This window comes from Geosmithia morbida (genome assembly GCF_012550715.1).
Source record: "Geosmithia morbida isolate 1262 chromosome Unknown scaffold_4, whole genome shotgun sequence".
Lineage (NCBI taxonomy): Eukaryota > Fungi > Ascomycota > Sordariomycetes > Hypocreales > Bionectriaceae > Geosmithia > Geosmithia morbida.
In genome coordinates, this window is record NW_023336191.1 from 1,423,654 (window position 1) to 1,443,311 (window position 19,658).

A 19,658-nucleotide genomic window follows, 5' to 3' on the forward strand; every position below is an offset into this window, starting at 1 on the left:
TGTTCCTGACTATAGTTTCCTCTCTCTCTGTCAAGTGAATCCAGGTCTCGGCAAGAAGCCGCGAAGGGAGGGGGGGGGGGAGTAAGGAAACGAATATGATGGGCAAAGTTTTTTTTCGGCAGAATCCGCCCACTGGTATACTTCCGAAAAGGCCATGTTTACTATGAGTGCTATTATTATGTGTACACTTCACAACTTCGGATCTGTCTCCTGAGACATGGACCCTGTACCTGGAAACGACTCATCTCCGGAAAATGTCCTGCGGGGGAAGGGTGCTCGTAAGCATTTGTTGACTCTCTTGCTTTTTTTTTTCATATCACTCTTCTTGTGATATTTCTCAACGAATGATTATTGGGCCGAGTTGGGAAGTGGAGAATTAATGAGGAGGGTGAGTATAAAAAAAAATTTAAGCAAGAAGAAGAAAGAAGCAAGCAAATGGCAAGACAAGAAGGGGAAGAATAAAAACGATGTGTCTCTCTCCTAGCCCATGTCTTAGGTAGAGAATAGTGACACGACACGAGTTTTGGGCTGGACGTACTCTTGCCATGATGGGAAGGAAGATGTGTAAGAGAGGCAGGCATCAAGAAAAGAAAAGAAAGAAAGAGGAAGAAGAAGAAAGAAATGATGCATGGAGGAAGATGAAGTGGCAAAAGGGCAAAAAGAAGAAGAGAAGAGAAAAAGGAAAGAAGAAAAGGAAAGAGACGAAGACGTACCATCCTCTCTCGGCGCCACCGGTCAAGAAGCTACAGTCACTGTTGACTTTGCATATCCAATCGCCGAGGACTTTGTGCAAGGGTTTGTCAGTTTTCATTTCTTCTTCTTTTTCTTTTGGTCCTCATCTTCTTTTCCGTGCCTGAAATCCGGGTTGCTCTTGGACATGGCAACAGAAAGAGGGGGGGGGGGAGAGATGTAAGGGGAAAAGGTTGGGGAAATGAAGAGAGAAGAAGAAAATGATGATGATGATGATGATGATGATGATGATGATGAGAGGGGGAGAGAAGAATGGAGCAGGAGAATGGAGTAAGAAGAAGAAGGGGAAGAAGAGAGAGGTCAGGAAGAAGAGCTCACCGCTGTCACCGGTAGTAGGATTCTTCCTCGTATACGTCGACAGCCCACAGGTGTAAGCCTGAAAGTCACGGACGTCGGGCGACTCGGGCACGCGGCCGGTGAGCACCCTCCCGAGCGCGATGACGACGGCGGCATGCGTGCACAGGACGATGGATCTGTGTCCCTCGGCCTCGCTGCGTCGCACCACCGCCTCCACCACCTCCCCGACCCGGGCGTACAGCTCGGCCACCGTCTCCCCCTTGGTCGAGGGCCTCCTGGCCGACTCGTACTCGAGGCTGTAGGCCGGGAACATGCCTTTCAGGACCTGACCCTCCGCCGGACGGGGGTGCTCGAACGGTGCCGACCCGAACCACTCTGATATGCCGTGCTCCGGACGGATGACGGCCGAGGCCGGAACAGCAGAGTGGGATGAAGGGGCCGGGGCTACTCCGGCAGAGGTAGAGGTAGAGGTCGGAGCAGAGACGGAGACAGAAGAAGAAGAAGAAGAAGAAGAGGCTTGGGCATGGACAAAAGGTTCGATGGTCTGTAGACACCTGTAGAACGGACTGGAGTAGACGGCGTCTATGGCAGGCTCGAGCGTGGCGAGGTGGGCTGCCATCTCGGTGGCCTGCCGCTTGCCGTACGACGTGAGAGGCGGGTCGGCGGGTATGCCCGTCGGAGACCGCACCGTCGAGGTATACGCTCCCGTCGTGTGGTCCACAGACCATGCGGAGCGGAACTGCCGGTTGCCGCGGCGCCGTCAGTCTTCATCTTGTTCTTGGAGGGTTAGTGGGAAGGCATGGGTGGTAACCTACCCCGTGACGGACGACGTAGATTGTGTCCAGAGGCATCCTGTTCTCCCACCTTTACCCCTTTTCTTCTTCTCTCTCTGTGCTGACCTTCTTGCTATCTCAAAGTTGGTGGAGAGTAAGGAGTAGGGGATGAGATCAGCTTTATACAGTATACGATATATGAATGATGCTGATGTCGTGAATGAGACTTGACGTGGATGGGGAGGGGACGAAAGAAAAAAACGGTGGGGATTCAATCCTTGCAATTATACCCCGCCCCCGCATCCCAGGTCCTTTTTTTTTTTTACCGAGTCTCAACGCTCAACGTAGCAATGTTTGTTTCTCCTAATATCCATTGTCAACTTCGTGGCATTTTTTTTTCTTTTCACAGTGTCAACTTTCTGTCAGTTCAAGACATAAAAATCAATTTCTCTCTATACGCACTAAATGAACATCCAGAAACCCAGCAATCTTGTAGCATGGAGTTCCGTAAGGAAGTGTCACAAAGAAGATTAAAAAAACACCTTGCGCCGCAATGCCGTCCAGTTGCTGATGAGGAAAATGGGGGGGAAATGGGGGGGGGAGTCCATCCGTTGCCAGATCCAGCTGCCAATTTTTGAGAACCGGATAAGAAAGGACACGAGGGGATGGAGAAGAAAGAAGAAAAAGAAGAAAAGTGGCCAAAGGAAGAAAAGAAGAAAGTTCACATGACGGAGCAGCCTCCCACAGTCCTGGAACGCTGCCTCCCGCCAAGCTCCTCGTCCAGATGCATAGCTTCGGCCTCCCTAGCCCTCCTCCTCCTCCGGCGATGGCCTGATCCACCCGTCCCGGCCTCCTCGTTCGCCTGCATGTATTCGGCCCACTTCTTCTCGAGGCGCGATGCGGCGGCAAACTTGCCGCTCAGGACGCGCTTCTGGTGCTCGTCGACCGTCATCTGAAATCCGTAGAAGCACTTGAGCATGATGGCCTCGGTGGGGTAGGCTACCAGCCCGGGTTGGTTTGCGGCCGGGTAGGCGTGCGAGTTGCGGTACAGCACCTCGCGGATGCCCGTCCATGTTATGTTGGCGCAGTCGTACACCACCATGCGGAGGGTGGGTTCGGGCGGGGAGGGGGAAGAGGTGGAAGATGAGCGCTTGGATCGCTTGGATACCATTGTGGCGGCCTCGGCGAGGACGAGGTCGCTGGCGCGCGTGTTGTCCAGTTCCACGCTTCGCAGGCCGACGCAGCGCTGCATGACGGGCAGGATACCCACGTCACCCAGGGTCTCGCAGTAGCTGAGGGAGAGGTGCTCCAGCTTGGAGGCGCAGGGCGCCTTGACGAGATGCTCGGAAAGCACGGCGTTCGTCAGCAGGGGCAGGTCCTCGAGCTCGAGGTGGGTGAGGCGCGGGCACGAGGCGAGGATGGGCTCGAGGGCGGCGTCGCTGAGGTCGCGGCAGCGTGAGAGCTGAAGGCCCTCCAGCTCCGGCGTCAGGTAGGCCATCGAGCGGACACCCGCGTCCGACAGGCGCGTGCACTGGCTCAGGTCGAGGTGGCGCAGCTTGCGAGGGGGAACGAGGGGCCGGCCGGTGAGGATGTCGATGGGCGGGTCGACGCCATGCATCATGGTCCGGAGGGACTCGTCCGTGAGCTCCGCGCAGCCGCTGACGAGGAGGCGCTGCAGCTTGTTGGTCTCGAAGATGGCTTCGGCGAGGGGGATGCTGTCGAAGCCGCGGACCTCGCCGGCCCGCAGGTCCTCTAGGTTGGCGCAGCCGCGGATGACCGACTCCAGCCCCCGAGAGTCGACCTTGCCGCACCACGAGATGTTGAGCGTCCTGAGCTGCGGACACGACTCGGACACGATCCTGCACGACCGGTTCGACACGGCCGCCAGGCCCGTCAGGTTGAGGTGCACAAGGCGTGAGTTGCTCTCGAGCAGGCTGTGCAGCGTGCTCTTCTGGAAGTTGCGGCAGCCCTCGAGCGTGGCGTTGATCAGGTTCCGGCACGCCTTGACGATGACGTCGGCCCGCTTGTAATGCTCCATCTGCACGCACCCGCGGAGATTGAGATCCTTGATGAAGGGGCCCGCCGCCACGATGATGCGGGACAGCGACTCGGCCGGGATCTCCTGGTAGAACTCCGATGCGTCCAGGGAGATCCACAGCTGTCCATCCAGACAGGCGCCGTAGAAGCTGCGGCTCACACGCGACGCCTGCACCAGCTCCTTGGGCTGCAGGAACGACAATGTCCAGATCTTGAGCTCGTACGGCAGCTTATCCCAGAGTTGGAACGGAGGAGGCTCCTGCTGGTCCTGCTGGTCCCGCTGGTCCTGCTGGTCCCGCTGGTCCTGCTGGTCCTTCTGGTCCTGCTCGTGCTGGTTCTGCTGGTGCGTCTTCTTCTGTCCAAGGCAGGAGGAGGAGGAGCCAACCCTGGCCAAGCCGGCTGGGAGCGGTGCGGTGCCGGCATTGGACGAGGTCGGCCTAGCATTCTCCACCCTGCGCACGGCAGCGAGTTCGGACTCGTCCGTCTCGGGGAAGACGAACTCGGCGGGCGTGACGGGCCTGGATGGGTTGGAGGAGGTAGATGACCCGTTGGGACCCAGCTGAGAAGGCTGAGGGGTCGCGAGCCCAGCACTTCGCAGAGCAGCTATCTGGGGCGGAGCGGCCGAGGCGAGGCTGACGCACGACAGGGCTCCCCTCGTGCTGGACCGGTAGGGTGCACTGTGGGACCTAGATCGGCGGAGGCTGGTTATGGATGGGGAGGAGGACATGCGCTGTAGGCCGCGAATGAGACGGTTCCGACCCTTAGAGGGAGGCATCTCGGGATCTGGGGTAGTGGCCCCGGAGGTGGTGGCCCCAGGGGTGCTAGCCCCGGACATGGGAGAGGCTGACATCTGTCTCTTTCTCTCTCCCTTCTCTGCTTCTCCCTGTCTCGTTTACTTCTCGAGGATGTCGGGCAGAGTGCTGGGATATCGTTGTATGATACTGTTGTTTTCTTTTTCTGTACGTTTGTTCGAAACGACTCCTTCCTTGTGGATTTTAAGGCGCGACGACGATATCGGGAAGTGGATGGTTTACAAGTAAACGGTTTGGGGGTGGTGGACCGCTGCAGATTGCGAGCATCTGCTCCGTGATCAAGTCATGTTACCCTGATGTGACGGAGGGACGAATAATCTCTCAAGAAGGAGACTGGATAGAAGAGTATAAGGAAAAGACAATGATCTCCTTGGATCAATAAAGAAATGGGTGTGAATCAGAGACAAGAGAGAGACTGAAAAGATAAGAAGCCGGGTATCAGGTGTCGTTGTAGATCAGAAGACGGGTGTGGCGACCGGGGTTTGAAGTCAGCAGCCAAGGGTCGGGCGGGGTGATTGATGGCTGTTTTAGAAGGGAGGAGGAAGAGGGGGGGGGGAGGTCGCGTGCAAGAATGGCGTGTTCTTGGTTGGATTGAGAGAACCAACCACGGGAGACAGAGAGAGAGAGAGATGAGGTCTTTTTTTTTTTTTTGGAAAGAACCTGAGAGGAATGGGATGAGGAGAGATGATGGAAGAGAAAACAAAAAAGAAGTAGAAGAAGCAAATAGAAATGGTGGGAGAGACAAGGAGGAAGGAGAAGGCAGGAAAGGCGTGTTTAAAGGATATTGGGCAGGTGGACCTAATGGCCGCGCCACTGGCTTCGTACGGTGGTGTTCAGTGTTATTCATGCAAATGCTCGGTTCCTACAGACTCGTACATGTTAATATGGATGAGTTATCAATAATGATGCTTTTAGTTCTCGTACTTGTAGGTAGTACGAGCACCACCACGAATACATACACGTATGCCTTCCATAGCAGCATAGCAGCACGAGTAGCGGTGCGAATACATCCAAGTACCAGATACAGGATCAACAGTCGTATGTAGTGCAATAATATTATAGGGACAGAAAGACATGAATACTCGCATCAGTCGGCACACCCAGCTAGCTGACCGGAGTTTTCAGGGCATCCAGCCGCTGAAGGAACTGGAGAAGGGCGGACAGTCTTCTGCAATGCAAGCACGAGAGTTTGGTCCCCTCCCCCCAAATCTCCCCCAACTCCCCTCCCCCCCTCCCTCTCCCTGGGCCTCCCTCCCCTCTCCCCCCAAGAGGCTAGAGAAGACGAGCCCACATTATCGTCTGCGGGGCCCTTTCTTTTCCAGGGTCCACAGACGACTGCCACTGTCAGACTCCAAATCGGTCTATCCGTCTTTCTGTCTTTCCATGGCTTCTAGGACCTGGACGACGACGGCAAACCACCTCTTTTCTCTCTCTCTTCTTACCGTGGAATGAATGACCCAGAGCAAGGGTATTCTGTCACGGAGCACTCCCATGATCAGCACACGTCATACTGATGTGATTGATGGGACTTTGATAGTCAACACTTCAAGAGGAATAAGCTGGCACCAAGCCATGACCAGGGAGGGCATTGATCAGACCTGGGGTAATAATAGGTCAGCCAGTATTATTACCTTGTTATCAACCGTCTCCATATCCTACTCGTACACTGCCTCTACCTCCTTCTACATGTACTATTAGAGCCTAGAGTCTAGCATCAATAACTACTCGTACTCTCATACTAAATAAGCCGCCCCCCCCCTCACTTTCTGGATCCACCGCCGCCACCCTTCAAGAGCCTCTTCTCAGAGTCGACACCCTTGGTTTCACACATACGGATACCTCTCTATCCCTCGCAATGCTTCTGCTAGTACCGACCTACTACTGATTCGCTATACTCTACGGCGTATTACAAGAGTGGCCGGGCACCCCCGCCTACATGTAGTCTTCTGTGTGCACCGCTGCCGCTGCCAAGTCTCTTGTTGTTCGGACGACTCAGGCGAACGCCGACCACCCACCGGGGCTAAACGGGTGGTTGGAAAGTCCCTCAAGACGCTTTGTCCAGACACTAGCTCGCCCAGCAACTTTGGACAGAACAGACCAGGCGGGCTTCGGACATGATACGCGTGTGCCGCGTGTGTGACTGTGTGCGTGCAGTGGGGGGTGCTCTGTTCGGGGTGGCGGATTGGTGGGTGCGTCTGTTTGGTGGTGGTGGATGGGCCCATGGCCCGTCTCTTCGGTTCCTTGAGCCATGCCCAGAAGATTTCCGGAAAAAACACAAGACTCAGCGTTCTCCCTCTCCTCTCTCGTGCAGGAAGAGTACATCACCTCCGAGGCGGGATTGGGATCGGGGGGGGGGGGGGGGGGGGGGGGGGACAATAGAGGCTCTCTCTCTCTCTCATCCAAGTTTTTGGTTTTCTAGATGATGAGAAAAATTCAACTCCTGACTCGGATTCAGGGGAAGCACCCGCCATCTGCGGGTATCGAAGTCTCCGGATGACTACTCCCATTTCCTACATGTATCCTGCCAATCTCAACGTACTGGCCACGCTCATTCTGACAACCACACTGTACGGGACTTGACTGTCTAGTATCAGTAGAGATGGTAGTGTGGGGGGGGGAGGGGGAGGAGAAGGAGAGTACGAGACACAGAGACAAAGATGCAAGCACCAGACTATACCACCTCAACGGTAATACGAGTATTTACGGGTAATGAGAGGCGAAACGACGAGCTGCCAAACCGTACCTCGTACTCGAGCCACAAGTCCAATTCTTCCATCATCCAAACCCCCCCCCCCCCCCCAAAAAAAAAAAAAAAAAAAAAGGCAGACGACAAGATGGACGGGCGTTGCAAAAGGCCCAGAACTCGGCTACGAGTACACCACCAGCATCGTCCGCAACTCCTGGTTCCTGTTGGCCCCGCTACAGGGTGAGCCAGTGATCGCAGCCCGCATTCCACCAACCGGGGGCCGGCCAAAATCCCTCCTACAAGCCGTTCTGATCAGGGTTTTTCGGGGCTATCAGGCCGCGGCTGCTGTTTTCACGTCGTAGACTTTGTATCACCCGTGGTTTGATGGTGGCTGTCGTACCCTGTACTCGTAGTGGTTCGTGGTCGTGATCGTGGTCACATGGGAGATGAATCAATGCATCCCGCTGCTGTGGCTGTGTGGGGGGGGGGTGGGAGGGGGGATATTCCCAGACTTGACTTCAATCACAGGCGGGTATCTACCTATAGTTGGCTGATTATTATTATTATTTCATTTCGGGTCTCTGTCAATGCGCGTTTAAGGGTCCATCGAATGATTCAGTGATGAGACCTGAAGATGCTGTACATATAGATCGCCCGAGGGCTGCCCTCAGAGGGGACAGGACCTGGGTGCGTGCAGTCTACGGTGACGGTTATGGTGGTGATTTAGGTATGAACGGCTTAAGGCTGCACCCGGGACGAGAGCTGGCTAAAAATAAAAATAAAAATAAAAATAATGCTGGTCCATAATACCTGCTGGTGCTGCCATGGACTGCCATGAACAGCCCACGATGGTCAGCATCACGCATAGGTGATGCATCGCCATAACGATGAGAGATCCATGCCGAAGCACCGACTATCCTCTTCTATCCGACATCGAGAACCGTGGTCCGTACACGGGAGGTTGCTCCGGGTAGCTGAAGATAGCTGTGCCTGGGGCATCTATTTTCGCACCCAGACACCAGATGGTTGCGCGCGCTTCTAGCATACCGCACCTGGCAATATTATCGCTACCTGGTGCTAGCTTGCGATATATCCATATCAATACTCTCTCACCTCTCTCACCTGTATCCGTAGCTAGAAATGATATTGATCAATCGTGTTGATACACCACTGGCAGTCACCATCAAGAGTATTGCTACTAGTGTACCGAGTACGAGCCCGAAAAAGCACTCAATGTTAACAGATCCAATATGGCACTGATCGTCTGCTCAGCTGGCAGCCTGGCAATCATTTCATTACTGCTCCAAACTGTCCCAGTAGCAGACTACTACGACTATTATTACCTACTAGACATTAGCAAAGACTACGACTGCAACTGCCAGACCAGACCAGCGAGACACTCCGTAACTGGAATAGTTCGTCAGCGTCACTCACCACCCAAGCCTCCGTCCCCCACCACCAGATTCATCTTGTCCCTCTCTGCTCTCCCCCCCCCCCCCCCCCTCCCTCTACGGATCATCGCCGTCTGCTCCCATACCAGACCTCACACACCAACCAAACCGCCATCACCCGCAGCCTCAGCAGTTGTGTGCGCACTTCGAGTTGCGATCCGTTGTTGAGAAACGGGCGCGTATTCTCTCCCCACCGGGGTCATCTCCTCTTTTCTTCTTCCTCCTCCTTCTTTTTTTCCCCTTCAGCCTCTCTCTTTTTCCTAGACTCCTCACGAACAACGGTAAAGACCTTTTCTCTCTCCCGTGAGAGAACGAGACCTCTCTCTTCCAATCTCCCATCTTGCCTTGGCTCTTCAACCGTCCTCTCCTCCACAAAGAAGATAGAGAGAAAGGGAGCGCCCCTTTGCGCAGGCGCCGCCGCCTCTCAACTATGCCCGAGACGCATAGCCGACGTCAGAACAGAAATGGTTGGCCGCACCGAGACGCACCCTGCCGCCCCCGACCCCAGCTTCGACGCTGACGCTGCTTCTTCTTCCATTCCAGTTGCCGAACCATCTCTATCCCCAGATCCAGACCGTCATGGCGATGAGGAAACCCGAGGCCGCGCCAAGCTGGCCATCCACCCCCTCTCCCTGCCAAAGAACCGCAGCACTGGAAACCTGCACGTCTCCGCCGACGAGTCAAACAGGAGCCGCTATAGAATGTCCTTTGACGCAACATCCGCTTCCTCCTCCGCCGACCATGAAGCCCTCACCAGGTAAATTTTCCCCGACTTCCGTGCATCAGATAGGAAAAAAAAAAAAAAATCTCTGCCCCCCCCCGCTCGAGCGCCGTCATGGGCCCCTCTTCTTCTTCTCCCTTCACATGTCCATCTCACACCTTCTCTCCATGCAGGACCACCTCCTTGATGGCAGACAAGGAGCATGGACTCGGTCTGTCCGGGCTCCATCGCATCCGTCAGCAGCAGCCTCCATCTCGAAACCCCGCCTCGCCCTCCTCTTCCAGGAGCCCTTCCGTCGTCGCCCTCTCCCGTACGCCATCCCTCGGTGCCATGCTCTCCCAATCCGGCACCGCTCCTCTCTCCCCCGGCCTAGATTCCCGCACCTTCACCGAAGACCTGTCACGGTTCCCCTCCGAGTCCCTCCATTCCTTCTCCTTCGCCCACCAGTCCGAGGACTTCCTTCACAACCGACAGAATGTCCTCAAACGCTCCATCGAGTTCATGAAGGACCGCATGGGATGGCCCATGAACTCTTCCCAGGCCGGTCTCGCCAGTGCCCAGGCCCGCGCCAACGGTGACGTCGATGCCCAGAATGTCCTCGAACTCCTCGCTCGCGCACAGTTGATAGGTGCAGGCAACCTCCCCAGCGCCGAATTCACCGTGCCCCCGGGCCCCCTTACTGGCCCTCCCGCCATCTCCGCCGACAACGTCTTCGACAACCACTTCACGCCGCGAAGCAGCAGTCCCGAGCCTATCGATCCCATCTCAGCTTCGCCCACAGCATCACCAGGGTCAGCAACAGCGCCACCGCTGCCGAATCATGCGCAGTTACACCCCAACGACTCGCAGCAACAGCATCGGCAACCACCCACGGCCAAACGGACCAGGACGGCGACGACGGCAAAGCAGTATGTTCGAGCCGATACCTCTCAAGATTCAAGCAGAACCCCCACAGACGAGAGTACCGCCACGGCCGTGACTTCTCCTCCGGCATCTAGGCCCATCAGCCTCAAACGTACCATGACCGATACTATCGACATGAGCATAGAGAACAAACTAGTCGACACACTGTCCCAGCCCTATTACCAGGAACTCATGGCCTCGCCGTTGCTAGGCCCGCAATCAGCCTCTGGAGTGCCACCCAACCTCGCTCTCGGCCCCTCGGTCCACGGGCACACCAACAGATGGGTCCCCGCTGCCCAGGCCATCTTCACGACCGAGTCGAAGCCCCCTTGGACCATCATCGCCGCCAACGACCTCGCCTGTCTCGTATTTGGCGTCACCAAGGCCGAAGTGCGGAGAATGGGCATCCTCGAAGTCGTCCAAGAGGAGAGACGGGGCTGGCTGGAGCGCAAACTCCTGTCCGAGGGCGACGATGATGTGGAACAGGGAAAGCAGTCCTCGCGGCCGATACCCCCGGCCTCATCGGCTGCTTCGGCACTCCTTGGCAATCGGTCCGGCATGACGGCACAGCTTATCGGCAAGCCCAGCTCGAGAAGCCCGCAGCCCCTGAAGTACACGGAGAGACGGTCCCAGACGGTACACAGCGGGGATCCGTCCCCGCCCAAGACGCGTGGAGGCGCACGGCATCGCAGTTCCCGGTCGAGAGGTGTTCTGCTGTGCGGTGACATTGTGCCGATCCAGAAGCGAAACGGCTCCACCGGCTCTGCTAGTCTATGGGTCAAGGAGAAACGCATCGGGTTGATCTGGGTCCTCGAAGAGATCCACGACGACACTGCCTGCGTTGAGCTCGACGAGGAAGGCCTGGTCAAGAAGGTCTCGGGCGCTACCCAGGCCATCTGGGGCGTCGACTCGGTCAAACCCGGCGTCGACATCAAGACACTCATCCCTCGCATCCCCCGACAAGGCATCGACCCCAACACGGGCGAGATCGACTTTGCCCAAGTCAGGCGACGCAGATACTTCACCTGCCCCAACGCACGGAAGATCAACATTCCATGCACCATCGAGCAGCAGCAAGGGACGCTGGAGCTGCGCGTGTCATCGTACCCTCACATTGCCGGCATGATCGTCGTGGACCCTAAGACGCTCCACATCCGAAGCTCGAACGCCGTCTTCTGCGGTGCTCTGTTCGGATTCGACAGGCCGGACGGCATGGCCATCGATGCCCTCATCCCCGAGTTCGACAAGATCCTGGAGATGCTGACGGAAGTCGAGGGCTTGGAGCTTCTGGACGGCATGGTGGTTCCCGAGGACCGGTTCCGGAGGGCGTCAGGCCTTCTGGCCATTCGCGAGCAGCGTCCAGATGCCTCGGAAGCCTTCCTGAAGCCCGAGGGACTCCCGGCCAAACATCGCGATGGGTCGGAACTCAAGATTGACGTGCAGATGCGCGTTGTCAAGAGTGAGAAGCAGAGCAACATCGTCGAAGAGACCGTCATCGAGGGTAGCGACGAAGAAGATGAGAGCAAGAACGACGACCATTTTGTCATCTCTCAGCCCGAGATGGTCTATGCTTTGTGGATCACGTACTCCCGCCATCTCCACGCCGAACAGCCTCAGATAAACGTCAGCGCTGCCTGCCAGCCGGCAGGAACTCTCTCCTCTCACCATCTGCACCAGCCGTCTCCCGGACAGACGCCGCTGACACACACACCTGACAAGCCACCCTCTACGCCAAGCGAAGTGGAAGATGCCAAGAAAGACTCGGAATCCAGGACCTCTGCGCTGTCCCGACAGCTGAAGGACGCGGCGATGAATGCCGCGGCCAAGATCACGGGCCAGAAGGGGTCACAGTCGCCCGAGGCCGCGGCCGCGGCCGTCCGTTCAGAAAAGCGACAGTCGTCTGATCTGAAGACGATGGAGCACCAGCCGGGCAAGAGGAACATAAACGACTACACCATCCTCGAGGAAATGGGCCAGGGCGCCTACGGCCAGGTCAAGCTGGCGCGGAACAAGCACACGGGTAACAAGATGGTGCTCAAGTACGTGACCAAGAAGCGCATCCTGGTGGACACGTGGACGCGAGACCGCAAGCTGGGCACGGTGCCGCTGGAGATTCACGTTCTCGACTACCTCAGCCGTCCCGAGTTCAAGCACCCTAACATTGTCGAGATGGAGGGTTTCTTCGAGGACGACGTCAACTACTACATCGAGATGAAGCCCCACGGCCTGCCGGGTATGGACCTGTTTGACTACATCGAGCTGCGCTCCAACATGGATGAGTCCGAGTGCCGGAGCATCTTCCACCAGGTGGCACAGGCCATCCAGTTCCTCCACGTCAAGGCACGCGTCGTCCACCGTGACATCAAGGATGAGAATGTCATTCTTGACGGTGACGGGAACATCAAGCTTATTGATTTTGGGAGCGCAGCGTATATCAAGAGCGGGCCCTTTGATGTGTTTGTGGGCACGATTGGTGAGCTCTTCTCCTTCATCTCTCTCTCGTCCTCTCCCCTTATCCTGACAGTACCACCCATTAACCCTCCCATTCCCACCCCTTGTACTCTCTCTTTTTAATCTGAGGACAGAACTCTAGAGCTAACGTACTGACAAAAAAAAGATTATGCTGCACCCGAAGTCCTGGCCGGCAGACCCTACGGCGGCAAAGAGCAAGATGTGTGGGCCCTGGGCATCCTCCTCTACACAATCATCTACAAGGAGAACCCGTTTTACAGCATCGACGAGATCATGGACCGCGACCTGCGCATCCCATTTGTCATGAGCGAAGACAGCATCGACCTGATCCGAGGCATGCTAGATCGGGACGTGGAGCACAGATACGATATCGAGCAAGTTCTTGCCCATCCTTGGCTGCAGGCATGATGGAAGGCATCATCACACTGATGCATCACTTTATGGCGACTCATTACTCCATCGCCCGCGCGCGCGCACAAGTTTCCTTCCCACCTACCTCGTTCCTTTTTTTCTCTCCTTCTCTCCCTTTCCCTTCTTTCTTAAAGAACGATGACAATGAGAATACACACACAACCAAAAAAAAAATGATGTAGACGACTTACAAAGTGGAGTTGATAAAAATGAAAATGAGAATTTCAGGGCGTTGATTGTCTTTGATTTCTTTTTAACTTGCATGCAAAGTGTCGAGACTGAACGAGCAGTTATAGGTTTCTCAAAATTAAAACAAAGATTTTCGACCACATCCATCAGTAGTACTCGTTTTTGGTTATTCATTTATTTATGTATTTTTTTTAAAAAAAAATTTGGGGGGGGGTTAAGGTAAGGATTCACAAGGCAGGGCAGAATATGAAAAAAAGGGGTTTTAGTACCATTCATTGTATGTTTGTAATGTTTGTAAGTAACAAATAAAAGAGTCAATGATAGTCCAACTCGGGATTAGCCCTGAAATTGCACCGACACCTGCACTCGGGCACAGGACACTCCGCATGCCTGGCGAACCACTGCCTGGCGTGGTCGAGATGGAGGACATGGTCGCACCTGAGACAGAAGGTCGGGAACCGGCCGGCCGTCCTGGTCTCGTCGCCCTTCTCCTCAGGCCTGTCTGACCTCGGCACGCCGACGATCTCGAGGCATACGACGCACCGGGGCAGGTGACGACCGCAGTTGGGGCAGCTCACGCCGGCGTTTATGCTCGCTGCGAGGAGGGGGTTCCTCCTCGACTCGACCACGGGTGGTTTTGGGACTCCTCCCACGACCGCCGCGGCCGTGGCCGGCGTAGCAGCCGAGGAGAGCTGGCCGTGGCCGTGACCGCGACCGTGGACGTGACCGCGACCGTGGCCTTGGCCTTGGCCTTGGTTGTGATTGTGATTGGCGAGGGAAGTCTCGGCGTCGCAGTAGACGCACCGGAGGGCGATCTGCCTAGAGGGCGGCTTGAGGGCGGGCTGACCTCCCCGTCGCTTGGAGCGCTTAGTAGACTCGACCTCGTACTTTGTCCGGTGGAAGAAGAGCTTGTGGCGCTGCAGGAGAGAGCGGTAGGCGTTGCGCCAGGCCCGGCAGCGCACGTCGTCCATGTAGCGCGGGTGGGCCAAGGACATGACCAGCGTGGCCGTCTGGATGTCGCCGAACTTCTGGACGTAGCGCGCCAACACGTCGACGAGCGCGTCGCCGATTCCCGTCAGCACTATGCCCTCCACGTCGCCCTCCTCGGCGGCCCGCGACACCTGCTGCGCCAGCCACGACGTCAGCTGGTCGTCTGGGAAGTTACGCACCGCCACGAGAGCTCGGTCCGACAGCGGCAGCGACCGCTGGTTCGCCACAGAGGTCCAGTCGCCCGTCGCGATGAGGGATGACATGGCCTGCAGGTACGGGTCTGTCCGCGACGCCGCCGTCTCGTCGAACTCGAGCTGCTGCTCTTTGCCCCTTACTCCTCCTCCTCCTCCTGCTGCTGCTGCTGCTGCTGCTGATCCTCGCCTGCCGTTGTGGTTGATGTTGTTTCCCACGAGCTGCAGCGCCAGAGAGACGAATAACAGCGACGGGTGGGCCGTGCTGGCGTTTTTGAGTATCTCCACCGCCTCTCTCGTGTCGCCGCGGAAGAGGCATCGTGCTGCTGCCATGGTGTGCGCCGAGGCTGGGTCGCCAGAGTTCATCGCCTGGCTGCCCGGGTGCTTCTGCACGTCGCCCCACCCGCAGATCGAGAGGCAGAGCTGGCGGTGATGCGGCCGTCGCGTGTGTACGCCGTCAAACTTGGGAAGGTAGTGCTTCTTACAGTGGCCTCCTATCGCGCGTTCCCAGTATACCATGTCCGGCACGGTCGTGGTGCCGCTAAGACGAGTCATGGGGGTCCGACCTGCCGCATTTCGTTTTCTCTTTGTTAGCTGGGAGGTGGGAGGTGGGGGTAGCAGGAGTTGTGTTCTTCTCACCGAGGTCGTTCATCCATATTGAGTAGATGCCTAGATAGCTTAGATCTATGTTGGACATGATCATTCCGTCATTCTCGGCAGCGTGGTGGGCGTCTAGGACGTGTTAGTGGGACAGACTGTTATGAGCAATGAAAAGGTTGATGGTGTGGCCATACCGTCTATCCAATCCCATACAAACCTCGTCCAGGGATCATCAGAAACGATGTCTCTATTAGTAGACGCGTCGAATAGGTACCGCTCTTTGGCGCGCAGGACCATCTCATGGTCGGCCACGCACTGAGCCTCGCGCGGCAGGCCCGGCACCTCCACCAGCATGCTCAGAAGGGCGTCGTGGATCTCGTGGCATGGCCCGACGACGCCATTCGATGCCAGGGACATCTCATCCAGGCCGTCTTTGATCGCTCCGAGGTCGCCGGCGAAATGCTGCTGCGGCCCACTCCCATTGCCGTCCGCCTTGCCGGGGAACTCCTCGCGCACAAAGGTGCGGAGGGCACGGAGCTTGGCGGCCACAGTCTTCGCCTGGTAGAAGGCGTCCGGGAGGGGAGCATCCATGGTGCCCGTCATCTCGGCCATGAGTGACGACGCTGAGGCTGGGTCCAGCGACGCTTCGATGGTGGCCGCGATGTCTGCCTTGCCGGAGCCGAAGATGGGAATGTCCGACAGTGCCTTGTCTACAAGGACGGGACCGAGCATGCGCAGTGCCTGTCGGGGCTCGAAGCGCATCAAGTCGAGATAAGGAAGTCCCTCTTCTTCGGTCAGCTTGCCTTCATCTCGAGGGGGAAGATAGAGAGCAGAAGGAACATTGGGGTAGGTGACGCACCCTCAAGACCCCGATGAGGAGCCTGCCACGGCACCATCTTGAAAACATGATCGGCCGTGTACGACGGACGTTCGAGAATGTCGAAGCCGCCATTGGCCCTGAGAACCAGCATCCTAGGCTGCAACGTCGGCGAGTCGAGGTTGACCCAGTCGAACGAGACGATACGGTTATTCTTCCTCGTCGTCTCGACGTACGAAGGGTCCATCTCGTGCGACTTCCTCACCTCGAGTAGCTCGGGGCTCTCGGGTGCTTGGGGAGCCTTCGACGCGGATGATGAAGGCCTCTCTTTGTTGGTCTCGAGAACGCGGAGCTGTCCCGTGCGCGAGAGGACGGCCAGCAGGCCGCGCTGGTCACGGCAGTATCGTAGAGATCGGATGAGGGAGTGCTTGCCCTCGGCGAGAAAAGGGTCAGAGTCCGTCTCGATGACCCGGTCGAGGCGGAGGGCTCCGCCCCAGGGGATATCGTCCTCCGCTATGGCCTGGGTGTAGGTGTGTGAGGCTACGGGGCGCGAGGTGGCGCGGCGGTCCCATACCATGACGCCGGGTTGGTCCAGGGCCGACGAGGCAAAGTAGTTTTGGTCGGCGTAGTCGATGGCCAGGTTGTTGTTGCATTTTGTCTGGAAGAGGGCCATGTTCTGCGGGTCTGCGTGGTGTGTGTAAGTATAACGGATGAGCCACACAGGAACGCGGTAGTGGCAGACACCGACGAATGCCTCTATATGCACTCACCTCGAAGATCATGCATACGGAGACCCTGGGACTTGATACCCGCCACGAGCGTCTGGGGGCTGTCCTCGAAGAACTTGATGCTGGATATGGACACGCTAGGCTCCAGCCTGTTCTTCGGCTCCGTAACCTCCTTGGACAAACCCTTGTCCGTGGACGACAGACGGCTGACGTCCCAGATATGCAGGCTCTGATCCATGCGGACGCGGTCGAGTCCCACGGCGAGCAGCCCCGTGGTGTTGAAGGCGACGGCCTGGCACGTCCTCGTCATCTTGAGGCCCAGCTCGGCAAACGAGTTGGAGTTGTCGTCAATCTTGAGGAGGTTGACTATACCGGTGCCGGTGCCGACGGCCAGCAGGCCGGGGTTGGTGGGAGACCAGTCGTAGGTGGTGAGGGGCGGGAAGTCATCGTGCCGGCTGATCTTGTCGTAGTCGAAGCGGCCGTTGCGAGCGTGACCCGTCGGCTCGTAGAGCTGGACGACGCGGTGTTGCAGGTTGACATGGACGAAACTGTCAATGGACGGGTTAGGCGACCACTTGACCAGTCCTGGCTCTGGACGGTCCATGACGAAGGCAACAAGCACCCGATGAGTGAGATACGAGTTCTTTCTTCTGAGCGTGGTGTGCGCTCTCGAGGGGTAGGATCAGGTCCCTCGGTCAGACTCCCTTGCAACCGATGGCATGTCTCTCAGAGTGAGAGAAGAAGCGTTGGAGGGGCAGATTTCTTGTTTATTTTTGTTTCCTCAGAACGGCGGGCGCTAGAATTGGTTGTACATCAGCTGATATCACGATTCGAGATGAGAGGTGAGTTTAGCTGCCTATACAGATCTGTACAGTCTGTATGATGTATGAAGGTGAAGTGGGGAATGGAAAGCAGGATCTTAGGCATATCATTGGCCACTGTCCTGGATAAGGGAGCTAAACCCGATACGGGCACGTTTCTATGCTTTGATGGCTGGACCCCACCAAAAAAGTCGAAATCCGTCAATCCATCCATCATCATCATCACCACCGTCCTTTTTTTCGTCCTTTTTTTCTTTTCTCTTTTCAACCTCTTTCCCCTCGCTGATCCATTCTCGATACGGCGCACATAAATACATGTCTATGAACTCGGGGGAGAAGAGAGTGACATACTTGACATACCCGCAATGGCCTTCAAGAGGCTTCACGACGAGGTCGACGGCGCGAGCCCAGGTCACCAGCAGGATTCGGCAGGCGGCGACTCGGGCCCGTCGACAAAAAGGTTCAAGGCCGGTGGCAAGAGCAGGCACAGGGCCAAGGAGGGCACCATCGAGTACGCTAAGAAGAGGTCGCGCGCCATCGAGCGCCTGTTCCAGAAGAAGGCCGACCTTCCGGCCCAGGTGCGCAACGATCTCGAGCGAGAGCTGGCCACGCACAAGGCCACTGTTTACGACAAGTCGTTCCAGAAGAAGCGCAGTGCCATGATCTCCAAGTACCACATGGTGCGATTCTTCGGTATGCCCTTCCGATATCGGAGCAGAATGGAGGAAGAAGGAAGACTGGAGGATGACGAGGGAGTGCCCCACGAGACTAACATAGCCGGGACAGAACGGAAAAAGGCCATGCGACTGGCCAAGCAGGTGAAGAAGAAGATCGCCGAGACGACAGACGCCCAAGAGCTGGAGAAGTTGCGTTCCCAACTTCACGTGGCCGAGGTAGACGAGGCCTACGCCGTCAACCACCCCCACACCGAACCCTACATAAGCATTTACGGGAAGTCGGAGAAGAAGGATGGCAACGACGCCGACGACAACGACAAGGATGACGAGGCGACGGCGCCAACTACGACGACGTCGACCTTGACCAAGATCTCCCTCGACGCCACTCAGCGACCTCCACTGTGGAGCACGGTCGAGAAGGCCATGAAGGACGGTCCCGACGCCCTGAGGAGGTTGAGGGAACGGCGTCCGGAGATGGAGGCTACCGCCACTGCTGGCGGCAAGCAAGACAAGAACAACAGAAACAGCAACAGCAACGATAACAACAAGAGGAAGAAGAACCAAGCGCGCGGCGCAAACGCAACACCCAAGCCTACAAGGCCTGATGGCAAGGCGGCGTCGGCGGTCGGCGCAAATACCCAGGCCGCCACGACGAGTAACGGCAAGACGCCGCCGGCACAGATGAACCGCAGGGAGAGGAGACGACTCATGCGTGAGACTGAGGCCAAGAAGGACGAGGACGACGGTGAGGGCTTCTTTGACATGTGATGTGCATCGATCTTCTCTTCCTTTCTTTCTTCTCTTCGTTTTTGCTCCTGCACTGTTCAAGCCTAATGGCATTTCTGTGTATACTGTTTGAGGTTTGATACCCCAGGAACATGATGGCTTTGGATCTTGGGTGGAAGGATAACCGGCATGATGTCGGTAGCTATACGTTTAGTTTAAGCAGTCTATTCCTAGGCAAGACTTCGGCAAAGTATCTTCATCATTATTCCATATAGCACTCTGAAAACACACAAGGATAATTCTATTGCACCTATCCAGTGGAACGTTGTGGGCGGTGGATCATGAGTTCAACTTCTAGTACTACACTCTTTTCTCTCCTCTCTTTCGATTTTCTCGATTACGCTCAGCCTCACAGACGGCCAACACACACCGCACACACACAATGCGCGCACGAATCGAGACGCGCCTCTGACAGGCTGCTTCACCCGCCGTGGCTAGGCTTCTCTCTCTTTCTCTCTCTCCCTCCCTCCACGCCCAACACCCATCACCTTCTCGCATCGCTTCGACGTTTCCCCTCCTACCCCACCACCACCACCACCAACCCCC

The 19,658-nt window shown here is 56.7% G+C and overlaps 5 protein-coding genes across 5 annotated transcripts; 2 read left to right on the forward strand and 3 right to left on the reverse strand.

Moving 5' to 3' along the window:
• Positions 1-492: 492 nt before the first annotated feature.
• On the reverse strand, positions 493-1,898 carry GMORB2_5923 (uncharacterized protein; the record flags this gene model as incomplete). Its single annotated transcript, XM_035467893.1, has 4 exons — positions 493-539; positions 1,069-1,491; positions 1,615-1,786; positions 1,863-1,898. The coding sequence occupies 4 exons, from the start codon at positions 1,896-1,898 to the stop codon at positions 493-495; spliced, it is 678 nt and encodes a 225-aa protein (XP_035322859.1).
• Positions 1,899-2,541: 643 nt separating this feature from the next.
• Positions 2,542-4,692, reverse strand: GMORB2_5924 (F-box and leucine-rich repeat protein 2/20; the record flags this gene model as incomplete). Its single annotated transcript, XM_035467894.1, has 1 exon — positions 2,542-4,692. One exon carries the CDS (start codon positions 4,690-4,692, stop codon positions 2,542-2,544), a length of 2,151 nt encoding a protein of 716 aa, XP_035322860.1.
• A 4,578-nt stretch (positions 4,693-9,270) lies between these two features.
• GMORB2_5925 (protein-serine/threonine kinase) lies at positions 9,271-13,310 on the forward strand (the record flags this gene model as incomplete). The annotated part of the gene is made up of 3 exons (XM_035467895.1): positions 9,271-9,563; positions 9,701-12,903; positions 13,048-13,310. The coding sequence occupies 3 exons, from the start codon at positions 9,271-9,273 to the stop codon at positions 13,308-13,310; spliced, it is 3,759 nt and encodes a 1,252-aa protein (XP_035322861.1).
• Positions 13,311-13,816: 506 nt separating this feature from the next.
• Positions 13,817-17,432, reverse strand: GMORB2_5926 (uncharacterized protein; the record flags this gene model as incomplete). The annotated part of the gene is made up of 5 exons (XM_035467896.1): positions 13,817-15,249; positions 15,323-15,415; positions 15,478-16,068; positions 16,143-16,784; positions 16,871-17,432. The coding sequence occupies 5 exons, from the start codon at positions 17,430-17,432 to the stop codon at positions 13,817-13,819; spliced, it is 3,321 nt and encodes a 1,106-aa protein (XP_035322862.1).
• Positions 17,433-18,014: 582 nt separating this feature from the next.
• GMORB2_5927 (Uncharacterized conserved protein (DUF2361)) lies at positions 18,015-19,094 on the forward strand (the record flags this gene model as incomplete). Its single annotated transcript, XM_035467897.1, has 1 exon — positions 18,015-19,094. The coding sequence occupies one exon, from the start codon at positions 18,015-18,017 to the stop codon at positions 19,092-19,094; it is 1,080 nt and encodes a 359-aa protein (XP_035322863.1).
• Between the last annotated feature and the right edge of the window lie 564 nt (positions 19,095-19,658).